Consider the following 27,724-nt stretch of genomic DNA (forward strand, 5'->3'; position numbering starts at 1 on the left):
AAATTAAATACCTCTCCCACTTTTTAAGAAGCCTTCTAGAGTCTCTAGGAAGGCTTTGTTGTTGTTTTTGTTGTTGCTGCTGTTGTTTGATGAAAGAGGAAGACAGCCGGAATTGCCAATCACTCCTTTATCCTATCATGAACTTGGACATGCTCTTTACTAATCTAAGAGTCATCTTTTGATCATTAGATAATCATTCATGAGGGAAAGGTTGAAAGATTCAGAGACAAGAGGGATGAAATCATTGAACCACTGACCCAATAACAGAAGCATCTTCTTTATGATTTTTTTAATGTGAGAAAAATGCATGTTTAATCACTGTTAGCTGAGTTTTCTGTTACTTACATCATTGTGAATTCTAGCTCAATAAGTGATAATAATGATTTTGAAGGTATTTTAGCATTTTAATAACAAAATTTGAAGACTGGCTATGAGATTGGTTATGAACGGAGAATACTGACTCTTTTTCTGTGGAGTTCTTTGATGCTTATTTGGCTGGGAAGTTTGGATTTTATTCTGCCAAAATTCAGAAAATAGCCTTTTAAAGGCACTAAAAGTTCAGTTTTAAAAATAACAATGTTGACATCTGGGAATACATCTTATGCATCTGTAGTTTTTCACTCATTGTTTTAAATTGATAAATATATTATCTAAAGTTTCTCTCTAAATCCAGCAGAAAATCTATTAAAGATGTTACAATTCAACATCTATGCGTGCTACAAATGAGAACCAAACTTCCAATATTTTGTTTCATACAGTAATAAAAAACAGTCAACACTCTCTTCTTAAAATTTCCAGGGTTTATTTTTTCCCTAACAACTTAGGAACGAGATAAAGCAGTAAGCTTTGCTTTATAGCTATTCTCTCTCTTTCTCTTTCTTTCTTTCTTTCTTTCTTTCTTTCTTTCTTTCTTTCTTTCTTTCTTTCTTTCTTTCTTTTTCTCTCTTTCTTTTTTTCTTTCTTTCTTTCCTTCCGTCTTTCTTTCCTTTCCTTTCCTTCCTTCCTTCCTTCCTTCCTTCCTTCCTTCCTTCCTTCCTTCCTTTCCTTCTGTTCTTTTTCTCTTTCTCCCTCCCTTTCCCTCTCTCTTTCTCTCTCTCTCTTTTTTTTATACATACATACTTGCATTTGTGGTAAGCATATACTTAAGAAGTATAGCAAGAAACTTAATGCCAAAAGCCCTAACATCTTTCCATTTATTTAGTACTTATTACATACTAAGTCTTTGACATATATTCTCTTATTTTAATAATAAATATGTAAGGTAACTATTTTATACATGAGGAAATTGGGGATTAAACAAATAGCCCAAGGTTAGTTACACAACACCAAGTGTCAGAATGAAAGTCCATATTCAGATTTATTCAGCCTTAAACCTTCACTCATTCCCGAATACTAGTCTTCTTCCTCTTTATTTAATCACAATTATCATATGTCTTCATTTTCTAGTAATTTAAAATATTATTAAATTCTAAAAATGAATAAAATAGAGTACCTTTTCTGTGCCATAGAGAGTTCTAACAGCTAAGATGTACTTATGTATTCCAGGCATGGGTACAAGTGGTTTACCAGTATTTCTCTCATTTAAAAAGCTCACAGCACTCTGAGGTGGGCACCACTATTTTACCAAGGAAAGGACTGAAGCACAGAAAAGTTAAGTAATTTGCTGAATGTTACATAGCTAGTAAAAAATTATGGAACCAAGATTTCTTCAAGGCTGTTGGATTTCAGAGCCATTCTGTATCTATTACACAATACTGCACTGTGTGTATAATAGCTGAAAAATGAGTTATTGAGGAAAAATCTTGCTATTTACCAGCTTTCTGACCTAAATTTCTGTCATCACATGAGGAGGAGTGATTTCTGCTGAGAAAAATGCAAATTTTGAAGAAGGTCAGGAAAAAAAAAATGGAGGAGAAAACTCTGAACATCTTGTGCGTTCTGTCCAAGGAAATTATTTCCTCTATGTAGAGATCTAAGACTATTTAGCAATATAATATGCAAAAGAGTTAAAGCATATAGTTGATAGATACATATACTCAGAAATTTCTGTGGAAAAACAATCGTTTTCCGCTGTAAATCTGGTTTTGCAAAGAATTAGGAAATGGTTATAATAGACACATGCTTCCCATTTTGTGGCATTGAAAATAGAATGTCCCAAACATCTGTCTTACAATGGTAGATGTAAATCAATGTTGTCTATGAGCATGTTGTTTTGTGTGGAAAGTTAGAGAACATTTTTTAAGCTGTTTTGTTTAAGACTTTTATTGAAGAAACAGCGAAACTTCAAATTTTAAGATTAACAAGACAGCACAAAGGTCACAAGACTATCTCCAACTAGCAGCACGGGGAAAAGGACACATTGACTAGTAGATGATTAACAGGAATATACCTTGTTTTTTGAGTCATGCAAACAGTTCTAGCTATGTTCATTTAAATTCCTAAGAAGGTTTTGCAGTCCCTAACAAAACCATCCCTGGAATTTCTGGGTGATAAAGGCACATCATGTGTACTTCTCTTGGAAATACATTGATGGTGTCATGAAGCATCACCAAGGAGGTGACTTTTCACTGGACTGAGAAAGTAAATTACACAGGTGATTTTATTACACCTGTGAGAAGCTGTTCCAACTGGAGACAGAAAGAGAGAGAGGAGAGGGAGAGAAAGAGAGACAGAGAGAGAGAGAGAGAGATATCTAAATCTCCTTCAGGATGTGTGAGGTTCCTCTTTTATGTGTGATATATATACTCTTTATCTAGAGGCAGCTTGTGAAGTTACTGAGTGTGATAAGGTAAATGTATTCCAATTCCACTCATATTAAAAATGAATAAGCAAACACAAGGCCAAACCTTCTTGGACCTTCTGTACCTTGCAATAATTTATTATTTTTGCTCCTTGATTCCAAGTTGTAACTCTGGCTCCATTTCGTCACTTTCTATCTTTTTGCCAATCTATTGCAATTTGGACTCTGACATTGTCATTCTACTAAAAGAGCTTTTTATATAGTCACCAACAACTTTCTAGTTGCCAAAGTACTGAAAGCCAGATTTATTTTTTATATTACTTTATGCCTCACTTCCTTTAAAATGGTCAATGCCACTCTTCTCTTATTCTTCTCATGTGTTACATAACTCTTGCCTTACAGAATACTCTTATCAATCTCCTTCTTGACTATGCTACTTGCTACACACTTATCATAAATCTATTTGTCCTCTGGGTTCTGTCCTCAGCCCTATTTTTCTCTATTTGACACAACTTCTTTGCTTGACATTTAATCTCACTGTCTATCAATTATTCCCAGATTTGTATCTCAATTTGGGCTGCTCTTGTGACCCTTAGCATTGGATTTCTAAGTGCCCATGAGATACCTCAACATGGGTATCTCAAAACATCCCCAAACTCAGAATTTCTTAAACAAAGTCACCTTTTCTTGAAAACCTGCTCTATTTCCTATAATCCTGATTTTGGTATTCAGTTCCAGTTATCCCCCCAAATATTTGAAGTTCCATCTGAGAGTCAACCTAGATTCCTCCTTCCTTCCTGATCCCAATTGAATCACCACATGGGTCCCTTCCAAACTCACTGCCACTACTTTAGGCCAGATCTTTAATATTTCTTACTTGAGTTCGAAGAGCAGTGTACTCATTTCAGGCAAGTGCTGTCATGATGATCTTCATAACATTTAAATTGGATCATGACATTTCTTTGCTTCATGTCTTCCCTTGGTGCCCATTGGCCAACCAAACCCTTTTTCATGAAATACCAAGTCTCCACAATCTGAACTCTGCTTCTTTATCCACCATTCAATCAACAAATATTTAGGTAGCACCCACTGTGTGACAGACACTGGCCATATCCACCTTCATTTCTACTGCTTGCTCACAAACAACATGCTGGACTATTAGCTGTTTCCTAAATGCAATATAACTTATCATATCTTCAGACATCCTTACGGAAGGTAGATTTTGCCATCATGAGCCAGCCTAGGGAAACTTATTCTGTAAACCTTTCTTTTTTCCCTTCCTTCTCCACTCTGACTACAAAAAGACTCAATATTCTACCAAACATTCACTGGTTATTATAGATTTGGACCTCCTTGGATTACAAGTTTTCTATCCATGTAAGATTTTTTGATTACTTAGAAGGTATTGGCAACAGACTGAGGTAAACTTTGGCTGTCTTTGTTTCTCAGTTCTGGACTAAATTGAATGACTTTTATTTTGATTTGTCTATATATCATGGTTGAATGTACACCTTTAAATGAAAATTGTTATAAACCTGGTGATACCAAGACTTATTCTGCAGCAGGATTGCAGTAAGCAGAAGGATAAGTAAAAGCAAATTCTCTATATGGCTTAATTATCTCTAGGAAGAAAAGGGTGGAAATCGGAAAAAATCACTGACAGCAGGGAATTTGAGTAATAACTGAAAAGTTGTTTAACTTCTGGCTTTTCATCAGCACACCACAGCTTTTTTGTTTTGTTTTGTTTTCAGGATTTTATAGATATCAGTGCCACAGCCTGAGAATTACTGATGAATGTCATTTTACATTGGAATCATTCACTCATTTCCATCACTGAGCAAGTGTTTTGTTTTAATGCACACATTAATTTCACAGACATTTATGGAGCCCTCAATCCTTACCCACTTTGGTATTAAGTTCCAGGGACATAAACAAGAGAGTTTGTCTGTGTGTCTTAGTGCAGTCAGGCTGCTGTTACAGAACAGTCAGTAGCTTATACACTGTCTGAGTAGTTTTTACACAACCGAATTTTATTTCTCACAGTTCTGGAGGCTGGAAGTCTGAGATCAGACCAGTACAGTTGGGTTCTGGGGACAGCCCTCTTCTGGGTTGCAAACTATCCATTTCTGGTTGCATTCTCAAGTGACAGCATAGGAAGGAGTGAAAGAGCTCTCTGGAGCCCTTTTACCAAGCAAGGCACTGATCCTATTCATAAGAGTTCCACTCTCATGACCAAATCACTTCCTAATACCATCACCTTAGGCATTTGGTTTTCAACACAGGAATTTAGAGGGGACACACAACTCTGCCTACTCAACTCCAGAATCACTTGGTACATGCTCCATAAAATTTTGATATTATGAATTAATGAGGTAAGACATTTATACACAATCAAAATAAAAGACATCCAATTTAGTCCAGAACTAAGAAACAAAGAGCCAAAGTTTACTTCAGTCTGTCGCCAACACTTTCTAAGTAACCAAAAAATCTTATAGGGATAGTAAACTTGTAATCCAAGGAGGTCTGAGTCTATAATAACCAGCGAATGTTTGGTACATTTTTTTTAAAATTTTGTTAACGTTTATTCATTTTTGAGAGACAGACAGAGACAGAGCGTTAGCAGGGGAGGGACAGAGAGATAGGGAGACACAGAATCCAAAGCAGGTTCCAGGCTCTGAGCTGTCAGCATAGAGCCTGATGTGGGGCTCGAACTCACAAATCCTCAGATCATGACCTAAGCTGAAGTCAAATGATTAACCAACTGAGCCACCCAGGTGTCCCATAGAATCATGACTCTTTTTGTAGTCAGAGTGGAGAAAGAAGGGGAAAAAGAAAGACTTAGAAAACCTAAGAAGTGTAATAATGTCAGCATAGTGGCCCAGTGGCCTAGATCTCACACCAGTAGACCAAGACATGCAATTTACATGTATTTTCTTATTTGAGCACTCACACATATTCTGCAAGGAGACTTTCCTTCTACAAACTGATTCAGAGATGCTAGGTGACCTGAGGACACACATCTAAAAAGTGGCAGGTCTAGGGATACAAACACAGGTCTGTACCATTCTAAAAGTCTTCCTTTTACACTATGTTACATTAATTCAATGTAGTCATTTTTTTTTTCCCATAGGCATACTGACCACTCTCTTAGGATAATATGGAGAAAATGTCTCAATCTGATTTCTATCTAAATTATTAAATCTGATTTTATATAGTGCAGATGAATCACTGCCATTCCAGATAAGACCATGGTCAGTCTTTTGTTCATGAACTCCTCAGCCTTTATGTACGATTTGTTGTAGTGCTTATCACAGAGTAATTATTTATGTTCCTTTATCTCCAAGGAGTATGTGAACTCATAGATTCAAGGCAAGCTTTTTGCCTACTCAACTCCAGAATAACTTGGTACATGCTCCATAAAATTTTGATATTATGAATTTATGAGCTAACTCATTCATAGCACCATTTAAAATTATATAGATTTAGATAGCAGCATTCTCTTGGACAAATCAATTTCCATAAATGAGATTACAATATATACAACATACAATAAACTTCAAAGAAAATGTTGGTTTTATTCATAACCATGACAAAGACAGCCTATTTTAATTCATTATTGCTCATGGACCTGTAGGAAAAGATACATAATAATACTGTACTTCACCAATTTGCAAGAAACCTTGAATCCTTAATTGAATAGGCCTATTGCCATTCTTTACTCTGGGAAGAAGTAAACAAATCTATGTCTATGTCTACGTCTATGCGTAGCTCTATCTCCATCTATCTCTATCTCTATCATCTATTTATCATCTATCTTTTACCACTAATGTGTATAAAGGACTTTAAAAAAATATTCACTTATTTATTATTTTGAGAGAAAGAGAGCACAAGCAGGGGAGGGGCAGAGAGAGAGAATCCCAAGCAGGGTCCATGATATCAGCACAGAGCCTGATGCAGGCTCAAACCCACGAACTGTGAGATCATGACCTGAGCTGAAATCAAGAGTTGGATGCTTAACTGACTGAGCCACCTAGGCACCCCTAAATGTGTATAAAGTACTTCAAGATGGCTAGGAAGATAAGGCAGTCAGGTGGCAGCATTTAAGAAATATACGGGCTACACAGAAGGCTTGGGTCAATAAAGAAGGCTTGATGAAGAAATAAGACCCAGCAATGTCTAGAAGGAAGTACAAAGTTTGAACAGACAGTGTCATAGCATAATGAAAAAAAAGCAAAGGCCTGGCACAGGATATATGTTTAGGAAGAAAGAGTGGGACAGTCTGGGGAATTGGGAGTTTATTCTCCAGGGAATAGATGGATGTGGTTATAAGGCCTTGATAATTACACGAAACAGTTAGGAGTTCCTCCTGGGAGCAATAGGGACTCATCAAAATGTTTGAGGGGTGCCTGGGTGCCTTAGTTGGTTAAGTGTCTGACTCTTGGTCTCGGCTCAGGTCATGATCTCATGGTTCATGAGTTCAAGCCCTGCATCAGGTTGTGCACTATCAGTGCAGAGCCTGCCTGGAATTTTCTCTCTGTCTTCTCCTGCTCTCTCTATTTCAGGAATACCAACTGGTCAATGCTTTACAAATAGCCTGTGTGTTGTAGGAATTTGTGAAGAACATTAGGTTGGAAACAAGTGAGGATGGATGCTGTCTTGAAGAGCCACTTCTTAGGTTGAAATAAGTTGTGTGCATGAAGCAATAAAGGCACAGAGAACTCAGATGATGGAAACATAAAAGGAGCTGGAAGTCTATGAAGAAGGAAGAAGCAACAATTTCATGACCAGTGACTGGTTACGGTGTAGGGGAAAGCTCTAGATAATTAATGATAACTTATCTCTAAGAGCAACTCAGGAAATCAAACACACAAACAAAAACAAGATAGAGTTTCCTTCAGTGTGTCCCATGAGCATAGCATCCTTAAACTAGCTAGCTGCCCTATTGTGACTAGAAATTAACACTAACATTCAGGAACCAAAGTAGTCGGTAATCAAAAGGTTGCTTACGCTGCTTTGCATATCACACATTAGTCTTACAGAGGTAAAAAAAAAAAAAAATTACATACATAGTTTCAAAATCAACAGGATAAAAATACATTGTAACCATTATCTCTCAGGAACATAAATCCAAAGCACTGCTATCCCCCCAGCATCCTGCCTAATAGATGTTTATCAGTTCCTACATTTTTAAAACCACTGGGAAAGCATTTTCAGTGATCTTTATTAGTATCCAGACAAAGAAATGGAGAGATGAAAAGGACAGTAAGGGACCAAAGGGGTCTGGAAGAGAAAGCAACCTTGAGAATTTAGTTACAGCCTGCCCAGCATGCAGGCTCCATTATCACCAGGCCTCTGGAAACTTTAACTCAACTCCGCACTTCATTCAAGGGCATTTCTAAAGCTGCGAGTCTTCTCTGCTGTTGGCCTACCCCTGACAACGGTAAAAAAAAATATGCTTTAAATGTGGATCAGGAAAAGCAGACACATCAGCATTCTTTGCTTCTGGGTGCTTTTCCATGAATCATGCACTCCCCCTTTTACTTTCATTGAAATAACTTAAGCTGATGCTCTCCAACAGGCTTGGTTGAGGAACGCAGAAACAGGTCCACTTCTCCAACTACTTGAGTGCCCAGGGGATTAAACAAAGCACAAAAGAACACTCTCCTCTTAAGGTAGCATGGTTCAGGGACCCAGGAGTGAAAGAAAAGTTCATTCTTTTCCATGCAGGACCTTAAACAAAGATGTAAACCCCCCCCCCCCCCCCTTCCTCCCCCTGCCTTCCTCCCCCCCCCCCCCCCCCCAGTGAGTCACGCCACTGCAGGCTGGAGTGATTAGTGCTGCACACACAGAAGCAGCTTCTCTCCCAGAGCCTCTCTGCATAATTGTCGTCCTGCAGCCAGGGAACAAGAGGCTGGTGTGCCGCTGGCTCTGGCTAAAAGGGAAGGAAACTTAAAACGGCTTGATGCTTCCTGTTCCTCCCCTCCTTTATGGTTCTGACAGAAACCAGAATACAGTTTTGTAAATTAGAAATCTGTTAATCCTTGACTCACATGCTAAACATTCCTCAGGTTACCAAGACTTTGCATAGAAAAGGACAATAGTTTAAAATTAACCCACAGGAGATGACAGATAGATAGAACCCACTCCTGTGGGTGCCATTTGCCAGCCCATGGGGATTCTCTTTGCAGGCAATGCCTTCCCTTGTTGGGAAGAGGGCATGATCAGCAGTCTTAGTCAGGATCCTTGAAGATAGGCTATACTCCACTATTGGAGAGGAGGTGGAGAAAGGTCAAAAACATCTTGCCATGTGCTTCAAAGATATATTAATTGCCCCCAGAACATCTCATGTTACAAATGAGCAGCAATAGGCTGGAAAAGTAGACTTTCTCTGTGAGTTTGGATAAACTCAATTTAGTTGCTGAGAGCAGGAAGAGCTAGAAAACGAGAACATGTCCTTAAGCAATTACTCCCTAGCTTTTCTCAGTTTCTATTGTTATCAAATTCTCTGTCAATGATGCAGTCTTAACAGTAACCTTGAAATCTCTATAGATCTATAAAATATGAGACAAGTATCTCTCCCTTAATTACCTTTGTGGATGAGAGAGGAATATAAATGAATACCTGAATTCCTTGCTAATAATGTATGATAATGATCATAGGCAGATCTCAAGTGCTCAAAGGGAAGGACTCAGAAAGAATAAGGTTTAATCTTAAAAGTTCCTGCTATATTTTGCTTTATACAAGGGTTTTTTTCTTACTTTGTTTTCTTTTCTCTTTTGTTGGTTAGTAAGTAGAAAGGGTTAATAGGTAGCAGATCAACGAAAAAAGGGAGAAAGAACTTTAGATGTTACTCATGTCTGCTCCTGATTAAATTATTAGCTTACTATATATGACATTAAATTATAATTACCTATTTCAGTTTAAATAATCACCTCATTTAATTATTCCACTTTTAAAGCAAAAGGTCATTTAAAACTATTTTGATGCAGAAATATTTTCTAAAAGCATTTTATTTTACCTATGAGTACTCTTTAACTCCCTCTGCACAAATCAATTCTGAAATTCTTAGCCTCTTTTATTGATCAGAAATTGTTAAATATTTTCCCACTTCTTGTACCTGATAGCTCCTATCTTTGGCCTCTCCCAATGCTGCCTTTTGATATATTTGGAAAGTCAAGGTGACTCCTATTTCTAATCAGTGTTAGTCAATATGGTTGAAAGGCTCCTGAAAAGGGGTCACTACAGATCATCTGATTATTAAAATTTTCTCAGCAGGGGAGGTGAGGCAAGCACAGGCAGCCAGAACCAAAGCAATGTGATGGGAGTAGAGAACAAGGGCCTGAGAGGGACCGATTTCAAGAAGTAACAACATGGCTGCTTGGTTTGGGGCTGAGAACAGCCCATGGTAGCCTTGGCCCCTCCTCTCAGAATGGCCAGGCAGGCTTGCTTGGTTTTCCATCAGTCAAGGTGATCCCTATAGGACTATCATTCTTTAAGCCCCACCTATCTGGCCCATTCACCGTCATAAACAGATCAATACGAACCTTGAAAAACAAATATAGACAAGCAGAGACACAGATAAATCACTCCTGTACAGTTCTAAGCTCTTGGTTTTCAAAGTCCCATTTTATCTGAACATAAACTGACCTTAAAGCACCAGAGAATATTTGTATATTTTTTTAAATGGACATTAACAGATCATCTACCTACCTTTCCGAAAACTAAAACACCGTTTGATTCTTCTGTATGTAGTTTTAGGAATGAACGGAGTTGATGCTAAGGCACCTGAGGGGCGTCCCCCAGTATTTCGGTCTTCAGGCATCATACAGGCCCGAAGTTCTGAATCAGTTCCAGGCTTCCTTTAAAACCTGCCTCTGTGTGATACCCCACGGCCACTCCTTCTCATGTTTATTTGTTAGGGCTGAAGTGCTGATTCCTAGAACTTGAAGGCTTTGATCGTCCAGGTCCCAGATCAGGGATAAGTTACCACCTCTCATTTACTTCTCTTTTGGCAAAAACTTCCTTTTCTCTTGCCTAATCCAAGGAGCTTTAAGATTTGGGTGTTTTGCTTTAAGTTTCTGCAGACATTCCAAAATGTCACAGCAAAAAGAACGGCAGCCAGCCGCACCTTCCATTCAAACAGCAGGAATTGTTTTGTTTTGTTTTGTTGTTTTTGTTTTTTGTTTTTTGTTTTATTTTTTTTATTAAGAACTGTCTTCTCAGCTGGAACTGAGGGGACTGAGATTCCTCTGGAAAGGTCAGCAAATAGTCGTGTGCAAGGGGATAAAAGGAACAATGACAAAAAGGCCCCTGAGGAATACTTCAGGACGGTCCTTGCTGGCTCCTTTCATCTGAGCGAAAGGGGAAGCAAATAATGGCACCTTCTCCAGAAAGCATTTCAGTGCATGATAGGTTCTTTTCAAAGGACTCCCCTGTTCCTTTTACAGCACCCCTCATCCTTTGATGCTCTCTGCAGGCTTCTCCCTTTTCCCCGTCTGTCTTCAAACTCCCAGGGCTCCCGAGGGAATCGCCACGTCAGGACAGTTGAGTGCCCATTCCAAGCAGCCTCCTCGGATCCGTGGTGGAGGCAGCTCTGCAGGGAGCCTCTCCTCCCCCTCCTCCTGCTCCGTCTCCCCTTTTCTGAATGAGGGCTGGGCGGGAGCTGGCACAGCCTCAGCTGCCTCCGTCACCGTGGCTGCGACCGCCTTCAGTGCCCGCTGGTCACATGCAGCAGGTGCAGTCACAACAGTATGAGGGGAGGAGGGAGAATGCCACACAGCCTGTGAACCCCTTTCTTCTTCATCTGACTTGGTATTGACTTCTCTGCCCTTGTCTGTGCAGCTCCTTGAGAGCTGGCTGCCTCAGCCCCTCCAGAAATCAAACAGCACCAAACCAACCCCAAGGGGGTGAACTTGCACCCCCTCCTTCCTGCATTTATTCTCTTCCTATACAAGACTTTTTCAGAGATTTTCCGACTGAATCTATTTGTGAGTGCTGATTTAAATGTGCATATCACTAAAACATATGTGTCTGTACTGGTACATACGTGTGTGTCTGAAATAGAAAAATATTCTCAATCTGGTAACAGAGAACTTGCAGGTACAATTATCATAAAACAAGTCAACTCAACTCATGTGTGTGTGTGTTTATACATATTTATACATACATATATTTCTCTGGTTATGGTTTGAAAACCAATCCTGTTTTCAACTTTCTCCTCTGCTCTTGGCGTGTACCCTCTCCACCCCAGACCACATGTCTACCCAGACTCTCAATCCCACCCACTGAACAATTTACTCACTGAGTTAATCATTCATCCACCTGGCTGTTCCATGAGCAGATGTGGAATGCTAGTGCTTTAACCCCAACTGACCCCCAAAGGTCTCTGCGTGCCTTTCTAGCCATTTGACAGGAACACTACAAAACTGAGGGTACTACAAAGGTACTCCCTTTAGAAAAATCATTACTCTGACCAGCGTGCCCAGATTGGTTATGGTTTGTCAGTGAAGGAATCATTAGTAGTTATTTCTTTCCTATGTTTCACACTTGTTTTTCCCTTCAGCGTCACTGCATGCTACTAGAAAAATAAGGAAGCACACAGTGTAACTCAGTATAAACAAGACAGTGACAATGCCAGACTGGGAAACACCTCGCCAGCCGCAAACTTCACTGACCTGAGTACTGGCATGGAGGGAACACATGTAACCCCAGGACTCTGGAGCTGGAACGAATCGCAGTTAAAATGGTTTTGTCCAATTTTCTTATTTCACAAACAAGGAAACTGAAAGTCCAGGGTAAATACCCCTTATCCAAGATCACACAGCTGTCTATGTCAGAGGCAAGACCACATTGTCTCCTAATTAACCCCTGCTTGACTGCATGCCAGTTATTCATCATGTGGATTATTCACATTCAGGACTTTTACTGCATCGATGGGTCTCTGACTCGACTTTTTTTGTAAGGAGACAGAAATACAGGAGGAACCTAATTTTGTTAGTAGCTAAACTTAGGCAAACCACTCAGACCTAATGAACACTCAGTGGATTCACACTCTTCCTAGATCCTGCGCTTGGTACTTCCATATATATTACCCCCAAAACAATGGAAAATAATTGTAAAACAACAACAACAAAACTGTAAAAAAAGTAAACAAACAAGCAAAACAAAACCCCTAAACTTTCCCAAAGCTAAATAAATGTTTCGACATCCTAACTTTTGGATTTAACTTTTAGGCAGAAACCATATGCCTCTCAGCGTTAGCAATGGGGAAGCAACTGTTTACAATTGGTTTTAAGCAGACAACACAAAGCTGAAGTATCTAGATTCAATACTGAATTTTGTTATCAGGTTAGGTTGTTAAGTGAATGTTCACTCCCATTTCCATTGGTTCCCTTCTCTTATCTGATTATCTGTTTTAGGTTTTCTTTATTAAATAAAAAGAGAAGACCTGTAGTTCCAAAGCCATGATTTTCACATAATAGTTTTTCATTTCGAAGAGATTGAAAGTTTGGCAATCTCCTTGGGTGTCTCCTATTTAAAAAATTTTTTTTTTCAACGTTTATTTATTTTTGGGACAGAGAGAGACAGAGCATGAACGGGGGAGGGGCAGAGAGAGAGGGAGACACAGAATCGGAAACAGGCTCCAGGCTCTGAGCCATCAGCCCAGAGCCTGACGCGGGGCTCGAACTCACGGACTGCGAGATCGTGACCTGGCTGAAGTCGGACGCTTAACCGACTGCGCCACCCAGGCGCCCCAAGGGTGTCTCCTATTTTTAATAAAATGTCTTATTATTGTAATGGTAAAAAGGGAATATTTTACATATCTATGCAGCCTGAACAAAAATAAGCTTAGGTGTCTCATGAAAAACTTTAACTTTTTAAAACACATGTTGTGAAATGGCAGTATAGGTAATGCAATGCCCTTTTTAAAATAAACACATTAAAAATGTATCCAAAGGTGGTATACAGAAATTATAAATCAGAGTGATACGTCACCTTCCAAATGTCTTTACAGATACCATTTAATCAATGACCATAGCAATATTTAAATGTTGGGAGGGAGATTAGAATCTATGAAGTCTTTGTTCAGGATTAACAGGCTTGGGTTCCGTAACTTAGGGAGGAGAGATATATTTTCTTATGAAAGGCAATTACAGCAGTTGAGGATATTTTTAACAGCTTTTTTGAAATATAATTCACATATCATAGAATTTATCCATTTCAAGTGTACAATTCAATGATTTCTACCATATTCACAGATATATACAACCATCAAGAGTGTTAGAATATTTTCATCACCTCAAAAAGAGATCCCACATCTTGGGCTATCACCCATCCCCTCCAACATTCCTATCCCAGCACTAAGTGACCATTGATCTGTGTCTCGCTTTCCCTGTTCTGTATTTTCATATGAACAGAATCATATGCTATGTAGCCTTTTGTGACTGGCTTCTTCTACTTAGCATGATGTTTTTAAGGTTTATTCACATTGTAGCATGTATTAGCACCTTATTCCTTTTTTAATGGCTGCGTAATAATCCCTGGTGTAGATATACCACACGGACGTTTGGGTGTTCCCACTTTTTGGCTGTTAGCAATAATGTTGCTATAAATATTCATGTACAAGCTTCTGTGTGGACATATGTTTTCATTTCTCTTGGGTATATATCTATCGAGGGGTGCTGGTCATATGATACTTCTGCATTTAATTGATTGAGGAACTGCCAGACTCTTTTCCAAAGCAGCTGCACCATTTTACAGTCCGATTAGCAGCATAGGAGCAATTTGATTTCTTCACATCCTCATCGATACTTATTATTGGACTTTTTGACTCTAGCCATCTTAGTGGGCATTAAGTGTTATTTCATTGTGATTTTGGTTTGCATTTCCCAGATGACTAATGACTCTGAGCATTTTTTCATGTGCTTTTTGGCCATTTACATGTTTTCCTTGGAGAAATGTTTATTCAGATTCTTTGCCCATCTTTTAATGGAGTCAAACTGATTCCAATTTTTAATTTCTCTTTAATACTGAGTTGTAAGAGTTCATTATAAGTTCTGGATCCAAGTTCATTATTAGATATATGATCCGGAGATACCTCCTCCCAATCTGCTGGTTACATTTTCACTTTCTTGGTGATATCAATTCAGGTATTTTTGAAGGACTTGAAAAAACATATTTATTTTAATTATTACAATTTAATTTTTTTTTGTTTTGTTTTCATGTACCAGTAAGTACCAGTACAAGTTTTATTATCAGAAAGGCATGGGCTTGTGATTGTGGGTTTGTTAATCCCACAGTAAAGGTAATAGGTCACACTATTGCACAAGAAAGCAGGAGGAAGCCCACAAGCCAGAGGCCATGGGTTGTCTTCCCAGTTCTGTTATTCATAGTGTGGCTGACATTTGTCAAGTTACTCACCCTACCTGGGTCCCAATGACCTAATCCACAGTGTGGCATTAACTAAAACAGTGGTTTTAAAATATTCTTTATCAGTAAAAAACATTTTCATATTTTCAATGAAATGTTAAGTGGACTCCTAATAGATAAGATAGATAAAAGAGTTTCCAGTTATATAAATGTGTTTGAAACTCAAATTTTTAATATTTCTTTAAAATTCAATCAAAGAGCAGGGAGGGGGTATGTTAATACAAACATTTGAAACCCTAGATTATAGGTGATAGTTGTGATCTTTTATCAATGTCAATATTCAGTTTGGTTCTATATTCTGTATTAAATTTTAAAAATTCTAATGTTCAGTTAAATCACAAAGGATTTATTGTAAAGTAAATGAGTACTTTAAAAGCTTGTGTGGCAATCTCATAACACTCTTCAGTTAAACAAAAAGGGTAGAAATTTTTTTATAGGAGCATTGTTTCTATGGTAAGTGTTCTATGCTAAAATATAGGTCTTTACAAGTAAATTTCAATCAAGCACTTATGAAATCCCTGAAGCTCATTCCATAGGATAAGGTACAGTAGTCCCTTGTTATCCGTGTGAAACATGTTCCAAGACTCCCAGTGGATGGATGCCTGAACTTTACACATGCTATGTTATTTACCATAGATACATACTCATGATAAAGTTTGATTTAAAAATTGAGCACAGTGAGAGATTAAAAATAATAATTAACAATAAAATAGAATAATTATAACAATACTGTAATAAAGGTGGTTGCTTCCTCTCAAAATATCTTGTACTGTATTCACCTTTCTTGTGATGATGTGAGATGGTAAAATGCCTATGTGATAAGATGAAGTGGGGTGAATGACATATGTACTGTGACACACTATTAGGCTACTATTGACCTTCTGACAATAGGTCAGAAGGAGTATTATCTGCTTCTGGACAGTGGTAGACCATGAATAACTAAAAACCATGGAAAGTGAAACTGCAGATGAAGGGGACTACTGTATATAAACCTATCAACCACTAGAGCATCCCTTCCAAGTTCATAAATTTGAAGACTTACATAAAGCTCAGAGCTGTTGTCTAGTCCCACTGGGATAACTTCTGGGACTCCTGGGCTGGTGGGAACTCCTGTGGCCACTGATTTGATAAAGCTAATTGGATCTCATTCATTTCTCTTAAGAAAGGGACAGATGGATGAGGAAGAAACGGAGAGAATAGCACACTTGATGGATATAATCCCTGAACAAAAATACCTCCTTCAGCAGATATTAAGGGACTCCCTTAACTCAGAAGCCCCAGAAATTTGATAGCAGGGGGAAGAGAGCCTTTAGAAATGACAGTGCCTGAGGACTGAGTACACCTCTCAATAATAATCATGAGCCACTAATGTTGTAGCCGGGGGGGCGGGGGGTGTCTCATCCCACAGGACTTTTCAAATGCTTTACACAGTCATTTACTAGCCATTTTAGTATATGAATAGGGTGACCATATAAGTTGCCACCCAAACTAGGACATCAAGAAAATGAAAAACAGCCCTATCAATAATTATCTTGGGACAACAGTTGTAAACCAGACTGTTACCAGGCAAACTGGGATGAATAGTTGCCCTGGTTAGGAACCTCCCCCTTGCCCAACAGAAGACACTGTTAGAAAACAGACAATTTCCAGACATGTATCATTCACCTGGTAAAACCTAACTTTCCAACTTTTTAAAGTACACCTTTGAAGTTATTCTAAAATGTAGAATGGGGAGTCAGCCTAAGAAGTATCTAATATATTAAGGGAAAAAAGAATCACTTCTGAATTCAGGGTGCTGCCAATACACAAAAGAGAATATAAAATAAATATTAGAATTATAATTGGTTTGCTAAATATGAATTTGATTTAATATAATTTGTTTTAGCTACATCCAGATAAAATAATTAGGCTTTACATTTTGGGAAGTGCATGTTGGCTATAGATAAATTTTTTTGAGTTCTTCTTGATTTGGTTTCCAGTACTGAATTTTTACTTTAAATAATTTTTCTGTTTACATCATATCTGCTTATCTATTTTCTCTCTTTTATATTCCTTGATAGACAAAGATTATTTCTTTTACCCTTTCTTCCTCCTTTTAGTTCTATTTACAGCACCAGTTAGTTTATTCTTCACATGGCACATTCTCAAAACTATATTAACTAAGATTTTTAAAAACTTATCAAATCCACAAACACTTGTCAGATCACAAAGCATTTTTTTTAATCTAGTAATCAGTGGATTATCATCTAGAGCATTGCTATTCTTCTTTGATATCACTGCGCATCTTGGGGCTACGATCCCTTCCAAAGATCCTAGTCAAAAATGCTTTGCCCCATATCTGCAGGGTCTTAACTAATCTATGTTATAGTATCATTCCCATAACTATTTATTGTTAGTGAAATGGAAAAATTAAAAAAAAAAACCCGTATCATCCCTTTTTATAATTCAAGATATTCATAGAAAAAGATCAGTTATTGATATTTGATCTAAATTTAACTTCTGGGAGTTACTTACATATACCTTAACAATAATATGGTATAATTTACTATTTATTTTAACACTCATCCATTTGAAAATAGGAGCTGATAATAACATCAATTGGGAGCAGAGAAAGGATGAACAGGTTTGGCTGACCTTTCCGTTTTTCCATGATTCTATGTATACTCACCTCCACCAAAAGGTCCCCATATGACTCGACGGATGGACTTAACCCAGTCTTCCATATCATTCTGGGTGCTTGCCATAAGGAGGTAGCTCTCATGGTTTGCTGTCATCCGATCTCGATCGCCTCCTATAAGACAGTAACACATGAGTGTATGCTCGGCTGAAGTTTCTTCATCAGCAGCAGGAGTCCCTGAAATGTACACTGTGCCTACCCAATCAATTGGAAATATTTACCATGGCTTCAGTATGAAAAAAAAATCTGCTTAAAAAGGAAAGGCTCTTATGTTTCCAGGAGAAAACTGGAGAACAAATGTCATTCCCCAAACAAAGCCTGCCTTTTTGTCCTAGCAACGGTCCATAGGTCTGCATTAACTTATAATCCAATCTATTCACACTGCACTGTTGAACAAGGAGAATTGGCAAAGCAAAATGAAAGATGGAGAAATAATCCACAGAGTCTGGATATTCATTGGAAGCAAGTGCTGAGCAGTCTAAGTACTTCTTAGTCCACACACAGTGAGGCCACCAGAACATCATGGGTAAGCAGGGGAGCTCTAGGAAAGGGAAAAGAACCACATGTAAAACTTTTGACCCAGAGGTCCTCCTGTATTCCTCCATCCTGAAAGATAAGGCTCTGCTCCCAGAACACACCTGCAGGGTGGGCAAACAAAGAAAAGAGAAGAACACACAAGACTGACCACAAATTAAACCCCTAGATGGCCCTCACGCCGAAGCGTGAGCTTTGAAACCGCAGTGGTGCCTCCATGCAAAAGCTTGATGGTTTCTCTTATTTCACCCTCCAAAAGAACAACCCATATACTTAAAAAAAATTTTTTAATGTTTATTTATTCTCGAGACAGAGACAGAGTGTGAACAGGGGAGGGGAAGAGAGAGACGGAGACACAGAATACGAAGCAGGTTCCAGGCTCCGAGCTGTCAGCACAGAGCCCGACGCGGGACTCGAAACCCACGAACTGTGAGATCATGACCTGAGCTGAAGTCAGATGCTTAACTGACTGAGCCACCCAAGCGCCCCCATATACTTTTAAACCTTTATAGTCTCCAATATCAACTTTGAAGTGCCAGACGTCTGATGCATGTGATTTAATTTCTTAGAGATGTTTTATAGCATTTACATTTCCCTGGTGACTCAATTTTCTCATTGACAAAACAGGCATCACCGTATATGACCCTGAAAGAGGTCTTGAGGCATGGTTTTTCTTACTTCATATCTTGTGGTTAAAGACATGTATCAGCAACTATATTGCTTCATTTTCTTCGAAAATAATCAGTGTTGTTCATGGAAGGAATAATTAAGGAAATGGAACATTTAACTGAATTCTGAAAATATTTTAGTATTATACTAACTTCTAAGGTGTTCCAAATATCTATGAATATTTAACTATTCACTAAGTGAACACTAAGCATTGTAGGTTTGCAGCCTTGGGTTGAATTGACTCATATGCAAGTGTTGTGTTTGATGGAAACCTTCCTGTTTGGTTTCTAAGTGGATCTGAACACCTTCATGAGGAGCTTGCATGCTCCAATTCACAATAGGCTCACCATTCACTGTTCTTTCCCACCCAACCCAACTTGCACATAGCCGTGAAAGTTGTAGGCATTGAATCTGCAACCTCTGAATTCTATACAGCTGTCCTAGGTTGAGAAATACAGTTATTCTACCACTGATGTATATGACAGAACAGGAGAAAGGTCAGAGAAGTGAAATAACTTTAAGCTTATCAGACGAACAACTAAAATTGGTGATGTACATTTTAATACAACTGGATGGAAGTAGGAGGAGGGGCTGAGGAACCACAGCAAAGTGGTTTCTTAACATTTACAAAATTCCTGAAAAAATAAGACTAAACTTCTCACATTATAAAGAACACCTCACTGTTTGGGAAACAATAACCCTCTTACACCTGTAGGTTTATCCTCGGTCAGTCATCAGTTTAAGTAACTTGTATCTGAAAAAGCGCCAGTTCAGGAGTTAGAAAACCTACCTGTAATTTTATATTAGCTGCTTAATTTCTGGGAAATTACATAACTTTTGCAAACTCAGTGTTTTTAATTATGATTTAGCTATAAAAATACTGTTATAGTACATTTTTTTGTGAGAATTCAATGAAATAAAGTAAGAATATTAGCCCGGTGTTAGGCTAAAGGAGAAATGCTGCTAACACCAACTCAGTCTCATTTAATGGCTACTACACCTACAAATGCAAAAAGAACATATTACATTTAACTTCACCTCAGAGGGGCACCTGGGTGGCTCAGTCGGTTAAGCGACTGATTTCAGCTCTGCTCATAGTTTTGGAGCCCCCCCCGCCGCCAACCATCCCAACCATCGTTCGCTCTGTGCTGACTGCTGACAGCTCAGAGCTTGGAGCCTGCTTCAGATTCTGTCTCCCTCTCTCTCTCTGCCCCTCCCCCACTCCCACTCTGTCTCTGTCTCTCTCTCTCTCTCAAAAATAAATAAACTTGAAAAAAAAATAACTTTAATTTGACCCCAGAGATTATGTGTAGCAGGTGCTTGGAAACAATTAGTCAATTTTATATATATTATATATATAATATATATATATAATCATACATATATGTATATATTATACATATACATACATATATAAATCATATATATATGACGTCATTTATATTATACATATAATTATCATTTTAAAGGCTATCTTTACTTGATACATAACAATGCACATTAAAATTATATACTGTACATATATGTAAATATGCCAACGTTAATATGCATGTGGCCGTATAACATAAAAGCAGCAGAAAAAACTAAATGACAAAAGAAAAATAGGCTTCATTTGACACAGCGCAGTACTAATAATTTATTTTGTGTTCTTACCCATTTATACCATACTACTAGCCAAAAATTTACCATTGTGAAATGAAAATATTTTAATTATTGTCTTTGCCTAAGGGATGCTTAGTAATTCGGGCGGCAATATCCTGCTATGTCACTCCCAGCCCAGGCAGAGACAGCCTAGTAATGAGTGAGTGACAGCCACTAGAGTGTGTTTCTGCCTGAAAGCAGGGAAGAAAGAGAATGATAAGCACAACTGGCCATTATCCCCTGACTTTTCATTTGATTCTCTATCTCTGCCAGTGGTGCTGTATGCGTGACCCTGAGTCTCATTTAGACTGCCAATCACAGATATGAAATCCCATCTGTGAATTTCACCCGTGGGTATGGACCTTGATTCCTCAGTGTATTAACAAGACAAGGGGAAAATATTTTAAAAATTTTATTTACCAGTCTTGGTGGAAATATAGACTCTTTGCTACGAATGCGATTAAAACAATTAGAGACATTTATACAAACATGAACTAGACACTCTACTGAAAATATGTGATTTCCAACTAGAGATGCCATCAGTTCTAATTCAAAACCCATCAGTTCTTTTTTTTTTTTATTTTTTTTTATTAATTTTTTTTTTCAACGTTTATTTATTTTTGGGACAGAGAGAGACAGAGCATGAACGGGGGAGGGGCAGAGAGAGAGAGAGACACAGAATCGGAAACAGGCTCCAGGCTCCGAGCCATCAGCCCAGAGCGTGACGCGGGGCCCGAACTCACAGACCGCGAGATCGTGACCTGGCTGAAGTCGGACGCTTAACCGACTGCGCCACCCAGGCGCCCCTAAAACCCATCAGTTCTAAGGGCAGGTACTGTACCTTGCAATTGAAGGGGCTCAAAAACAACTTAATGATATATCATTTGATAAATAAATAAACTCAATATTGACTTTCAACCATGTGAATCAAGTTTCACTCTCTTTGTGAATCCTTTATAGGGCTTCATGTTCCATTTAACCATTTGTGGACCTAAAATTCTTTAAAAAGGTGAAATTTTAAAAAGCAGTCTTGAGATCTAATTATCACTGGAGCGACAGGGTCATCGTTATCTTCAATCCCTATGTGTCTATGTGTATGTGTATGTGATATGATACCTATTAAAGCCAGTGTATGCCTTCCATTTTTAATTCTGCTTTATTAAAATTCCATTTTAATAAAATGCTTCCATTTTTAATTTAATTTAATATTAAATTAATATTTAATTTAATAAATATCTGTGCAGCTTTATTTTTAATTTTTAATACTACTTTAGATTTGCACAACATATTTTTATAGGACATATGTTTCAGGAAATTGTTCATGCTTTTAGATATTAGCTTGGGAAGGTAATAATGCCTTGGTGCTAGTGTTAACACTTCAAGCATTTGTGATTTTAAGTTAACTGAGCAGGTCACATCATTCAATTTTACTTCTTTATATATAATTGAAAATACATGTGCATTTTTGGGGGTCTTCTGTATATTTGCATTTGATATAAATCTTTCTTCTCCAGAAATAAAATAGGTTTTCTGAAATAAAATAAATACTTGACATAATTAACTTTCGCAAAAATTAAAAGGTAGATTAAAAAAAGCTTAATGAATTTAATAGGCTAAGAAAAAGCTTAATTTAAAATTGAAAGGTAGGTTCAAGAAATCTACAATAAGGTAAATGTATAGTTAATTTAAAAAAGAGGTACAATTCCATTGACTATATGAAAAGTTTGATTCCTCGAATAATTATAAAATAATAACAATTTAAGAGATAATATTTATGAATAATTTTGCATAGAATTAAAAAAAATTTATTTGTAAGTAATCTCTACACCTAATGTGGAGCTTAAACTTACAACCCTGAGATCAAGAGTCACGTGCTCTATTGACTAGCCAGGCAGGCACCCCTGCATAGAATTTTTTTAAATTTTAAGAGAAATATTGGAAATGATATGTCAAAATATATATGTTCATTGCTTATAGGAATATGGATAATGTTCCCTATGATGCAGCCACTAAAATAGGATTTTGATATGAGTTTTTATTATACAAAAGGAAATATACACATTTTTACATGTGATATTATCTCAATTTTCATATAGAAGGAAAGCTAGATAAATAAGATACTACATAGAAATACACAGTAATTTTGCCAATGGTTATCTCTGAATGATAGGATTGGGAATTTCTTTGCTCTTTTTTTGTACCTTTCTGCATCTTCCAGATGCTCAACCATGTGTTGTTTCATGCATTAGTCCAGATATTCTATCAGGTATTATTTTACATGAGAAAAAAACATTACTGAAAAGAGCAAATGATCAGAATGAAATGGTCATGAAAGTACTAATCCATAAAAAGCCAAGGTGAGCTGAAAGGTAATTGTCACTAATTGTCACCCAGTAATGCTTAAGACTGCTCACTTGAGTTCTCATTAATTTACTTATAACCTCATATTCCTCTTTTCCCAGATACTGGTCCTTGAGTACATCCCCAAAGGAAGATTTGGGACAGGTGGCCAGTGCTGCTCAGAGCACAGACCACTTAATGTCACTAGGATTTTCTCAGTGAAAACAAGACTACTACTATTATGTGCATTACCTTTCTTTAAAAAAACCTTTTTTTTTTAACATTTATTCATTTTTGAGACAGAGTGTGAATGGGGGAGGAGTAGAGAGAGAGAGGGACACACAGAATCCAAAGCAGGCTCCAGGCTCCAAGCTGTCAGCACAGAGACCAAGGTGGGGCTGGAACTCACAGACTGCGAGATCATGACCTGAGCTGACGCTTAACCTGCTGAGCCACCCAGGTGCCCCTGTGCATTACCTTTATTAAAAAAAATTAAAAAAAATTATTTTTCTGAATTTATTGTGTGGAAATTTCCAAAATAGTTGCCAATGTAGATTTTTGTTATTTTTCCTTAGAGAAAAATACTTGTAAATTGTCCAAATTATGAACTAAAAAGCAAAACAATTATTCAGAAGCAAAGTATTTATATGTATGTCAACTTGAGTAAAAAAAACATTTAAATATATACAGTAAAATATTTCTTCATATTTAAATTTTAAATCAAGGTGCTCAAGGGAAACTGTGGTATAGACATTTGGGTTCATTTCCAAGCATAGCTCATGGTACAGACCCGAGGACATTTCAGTGAACACCTCTGATACTGTTAATAATTTCAGGAGCAAAATGTTTCCTCACTCCTAATTGTAAATCAGGTCAAAACGAGGCATATTATACTATTTATTTTATTAGCTTACATGAAAATATTTTATATTCTAGTTAGGGTTACTAATTTCCACTCATACAATTGCAAGGTTTTATTTTACTTTTTTAAAGCATTACTTTTCTCAAAACTTAGTTTGGGTCTTTACTGGCAGTAGAACTCTAATGATAAATTGCAAGATATAAAGTAAATTCTGAAGGATATCAGTGGAAAATTACTAAGATGGGAAAACATTTCTTCCCTTTTATGGAGACTGATATTTGCAAATCAACCAAAGTTATGTGAAGTATAAACTACAAATTATAGGCTTCTATGGATGCCATCACTTCTTAATAAATAACAACAAAAATAATAAAGCAGCATATAGTTTACAAAATAAGGCCAGAAAACAAATTGGTCTCACAATCAATATCATCTTTAATTTTTCATATTGTTTTGTGTATAATAGAGACATTGTTATCTGAAGAATAAGTTTTAATATGCTTTGCTAATCAAGTTTTTTTTTCCAAGTATTTCTTCCTCAGAGGTTAATTTCTTAAGTATCAGAAGGGCAAAATTTCAATGCATATTGTCAACAGAAAAAGTTGCATTACTCTCTAATGAGATCTTGAATATTTTAAAACCCCTAAATCATAAAATGAGAATTAATTAAGGGCCCAATAGAAATAACCATCATTTTATTTGTAGTGTGTAGTCACTACCATACAGCAAACACATTACTAAATGTTATCTTGCATTATAATAAAATTAATGCTACATTTTAATCTCACGAGTACTTTATAATACTGTTTTACATATTTCTTATATCATCCTTACTAGGTCATAATCTCATTGTAAGAATCACACCACATTATGTATATAGCTAACTTATGTTTAAGATGAAAGTAACTAGAAATGCATACTATTTAAACCAATTATAGATTGATTGGTATTTATTGTTTATGGTAGATTTTTAATCATTAAGTTTAGAAATAGTTTGCTGGAAGTTTGTCTATTTGGCTACAGATATAGAAAGCATTGACATAAACATTTTATACTGTACAGGTTTCTTCTGACTTGCCTTTCCTCAAACCTCACAATAAAAAGTGTCAGCAAATGTGAATATTAGACCAAAGTGCTAGCTGGATCAAACTGCAAAAACAAATAGTTCCTACAAGGACATGTCATTCAAGAAGTACTAAAAATAGGTTAGAGTCAGACACTGAAGCCAGACTCATCAAGTTCAAATTAGTCATTGATTAGCTGTGAAATCCCTCATGTTTAACTGAGGGTGCTAGCAGCACCTGCCTCCTGGTATTATTGTGAGTTAATTGAATGAATAATACCAGTCATGTTTGGGACATGGGATGCTATGCTGTTATTTTTATTTCCGTGTATAATAATCTTGTTTCTAACTTTTTCAGTAAATGAAACATAATTTGAATCCTTTAAAATACAGAAGGCTAGCTTATTTTTGAAAAAAATATTCTGAATATATTTGTAAAGAAAAATCCTTTTATAGGAAAGTAACTATTGATTTATTTTTTAAGTAACTATTGATTTTCATATTGATCATGTTCTTAAAAGTGCAACTGTGATCAATTTACTTTTAAATAGTGAATTAAAATTGTAAAACTTCAAATAGGCATAATTATATTTCCACTAAGTTTTACATTCTTGGATTCATCCTTTCGAAATACCTTCTATTTCTGCTAAGTACATTAAGTATAAACATGATATAACTTATTACATTTTGGATATTTGTTTTCCAAATTGTACTGGATCTGGAATAGAATCTCAATTTAAGTCCAACAATATATTTTGGCTTTCACTTATGTCAGACGCTCAGAATCTAGCCACTTCCTTCTCATCATCTAGTTAAGTTCTAATTGAAATTTCCAAGAAATAGATAGAATATTTCCCTGGCAGAGCCAAGGCTTCTAGAGTTTGTGTCCTCTTCTAATTTAGCTTGGCTAGTTTAAGAGATCATTGAATTCAAAATTTCACCTGATTGATATAGAAGGCAGGCAGGTAGACTAAATGTCATGTATATTTAGATCAGTGTTACTCCAACAATGATGATACAGACTGGAATCATAAAGGAAAGCAAGACCCCAGTCAATAATCACCCATTTGTAGCAAATGGAACGTCATTCATAGTCAAAGAAGCAAGGCAGAGAATTTACTGGCTTAAATAAGTCTAAAATTAAAATTATTGGTCTATTAGGAGGTCCCTTAATACACAGCACAAATGATGAGTCGAATATTGGAAAATTTAGGAGAAATATTTTGGAATTATATTGAACATTATACTCCCCATGAACATGTAAATAAACCCTCTACTGCAGAATCTCTCAAAGTGTGATGATACTACAGTGTATATGTCCAGGAAGGTAGGAGGTACTTGTTAGAAATGCAAATTCTTAGACCCAAGCTCAAATTAACTGAATCAGAGACTGCAGTGGTCGGACTTGCAATCCTTGCTGTAAGATGCAGAAACTTGCCAGGTGATTCTAATGTATCATAAACCATGAGAACCACTACTCTTGTAAGACAGTTTGCTTTAATAATTTTTTATAAGGTTTATTTACTTTTGAGACAGAGAGAGAGGGAGAGACAGAGAGAGAGAGAGAGAGAGAGACAGACAGAGCACAGGTGGGGGAGGGGCATAGAGAGGAGACACAGAATCCGAAGCAGGCTCCAGGCTCTGAGCTGTCAGCACAGAGCCCAATGCAGGGCTCAAACCTACCAACTGTGAGATCATGACCTGAGCCAAAGTTGGACGCTTAACCAACTGAGCCACCCAGGCACCCTGACAGTTTGCTTTAACAGGCAGAGACTGTAAATTTTAGAATTTACGTATTTTAGCCAGTCTTCCTGTTAGCTTATATCTATATCTTATTTTTTCAGTGACACCCATTCAGCTACAAAGTACTAAGCTTTAAAGCTATGGGTCATATAACTTATCTAATTACTTATTTTCATTGTAAATAATTAACACTTTGCAACTAGCTTGCAAGGACATATCACTCAAGTTGGGATTACTGAGTCTAGTAAATTTGTGGGCCTCATACATTAGAGACGGCATACTTTTATCTGGCCAAACATTAGAGCGCTTCTTTTTGTATCTGAATACAGATTTGCTATACCTCTTTTCCTGATGCCCAGAGTTTGAAAAGTGAAAAGGACACTGAATTTGAGAAGACATGCCACTTTTGAAGATCTAGATTAGAATGATGAAATCCATTTTGAAAATTCTCTTGTATCTCCTCTTTTATTGTTTTGGAATATAGAAATCTGCAAGATTATTTTTAATGTTTGTTTGTTATTTATTTATTTATTTATTTATTTATTTAGAAAGATAGCATGAGCAGGGTAGAGGCGGGGGGGGGGGGGTAGAAAGAGAATCCCAAGCAGGCTTCAAGCTGTCAGCGCAAAGCCTGATCTGGGGCTTGATCCCATGAACCATGAGATCATGACCTGAGCTGAAATCAAGAGTCAGACGCTCAACCGACTGAGCCACTCAGGCGCCCCTGCAAGTTACTTTTATATCCCTTGATTCATTTGGTTTTTACAATATCCCTGGGAAGTAAAGCAGAGCATTGATTATTTTGCCCAACACATATTCATTGAGCACCTGTATTGTGGCTGTCACTACTCTAGGTTCTGAGGATACAGCAGGGAGTAAAACAAAGTCTACAATCCAGAGGTGAGGTCCAGACTGAAATGCAGATTTGGAAGTCATCCATGTGGCAGTAGTCTAAAAAATATGGGGCTGGATGATGTACCTAAGGAATACTGCCTCTAGAATAGAGAAAATGTAGTTCAAGTGAGC

At 37.1% G+C, this 27,724-nt stretch overlaps 1 protein-coding gene across 4 annotated transcripts in view; it reads right to left on the minus strand.

Annotated features, from left to right (window-relative positions):
• Positions 1 to 27,724, minus strand: part of ARHGAP24 (Rho GTPase activating protein 24) — a 511,574-nt gene that overhangs the window by 50,523 nt on the left and 433,327 nt on the right. For 3 of the 4 annotated variants that reach the window (XM_030313510.1, XM_030313513.1, XM_030313512.2), the window contains one exon: positions 17,838 to 17,960. In XM_030313510.1, coding sequence (XP_030169370.1) covers positions 17,838 to 17,960 — 123 coding nt within the window. Of the gene's footprint in view, positions 1 to 10,450; positions 12,000 to 17,837; positions 17,961 to 27,724 lie in introns of those variants that run through there. The other variant, XM_030313511.1, reaches the window with a different exon arrangement.

This window comes from Lynx canadensis, chromosome B1, assembly GCF_007474595.2.
Source record: "Lynx canadensis isolate LIC74 chromosome B1, mLynCan4.pri.v2, whole genome shotgun sequence".
Taxonomy (NCBI): Eukaryota; Metazoa; Chordata; class Mammalia; order Carnivora; family Felidae; genus Lynx; species Lynx canadensis.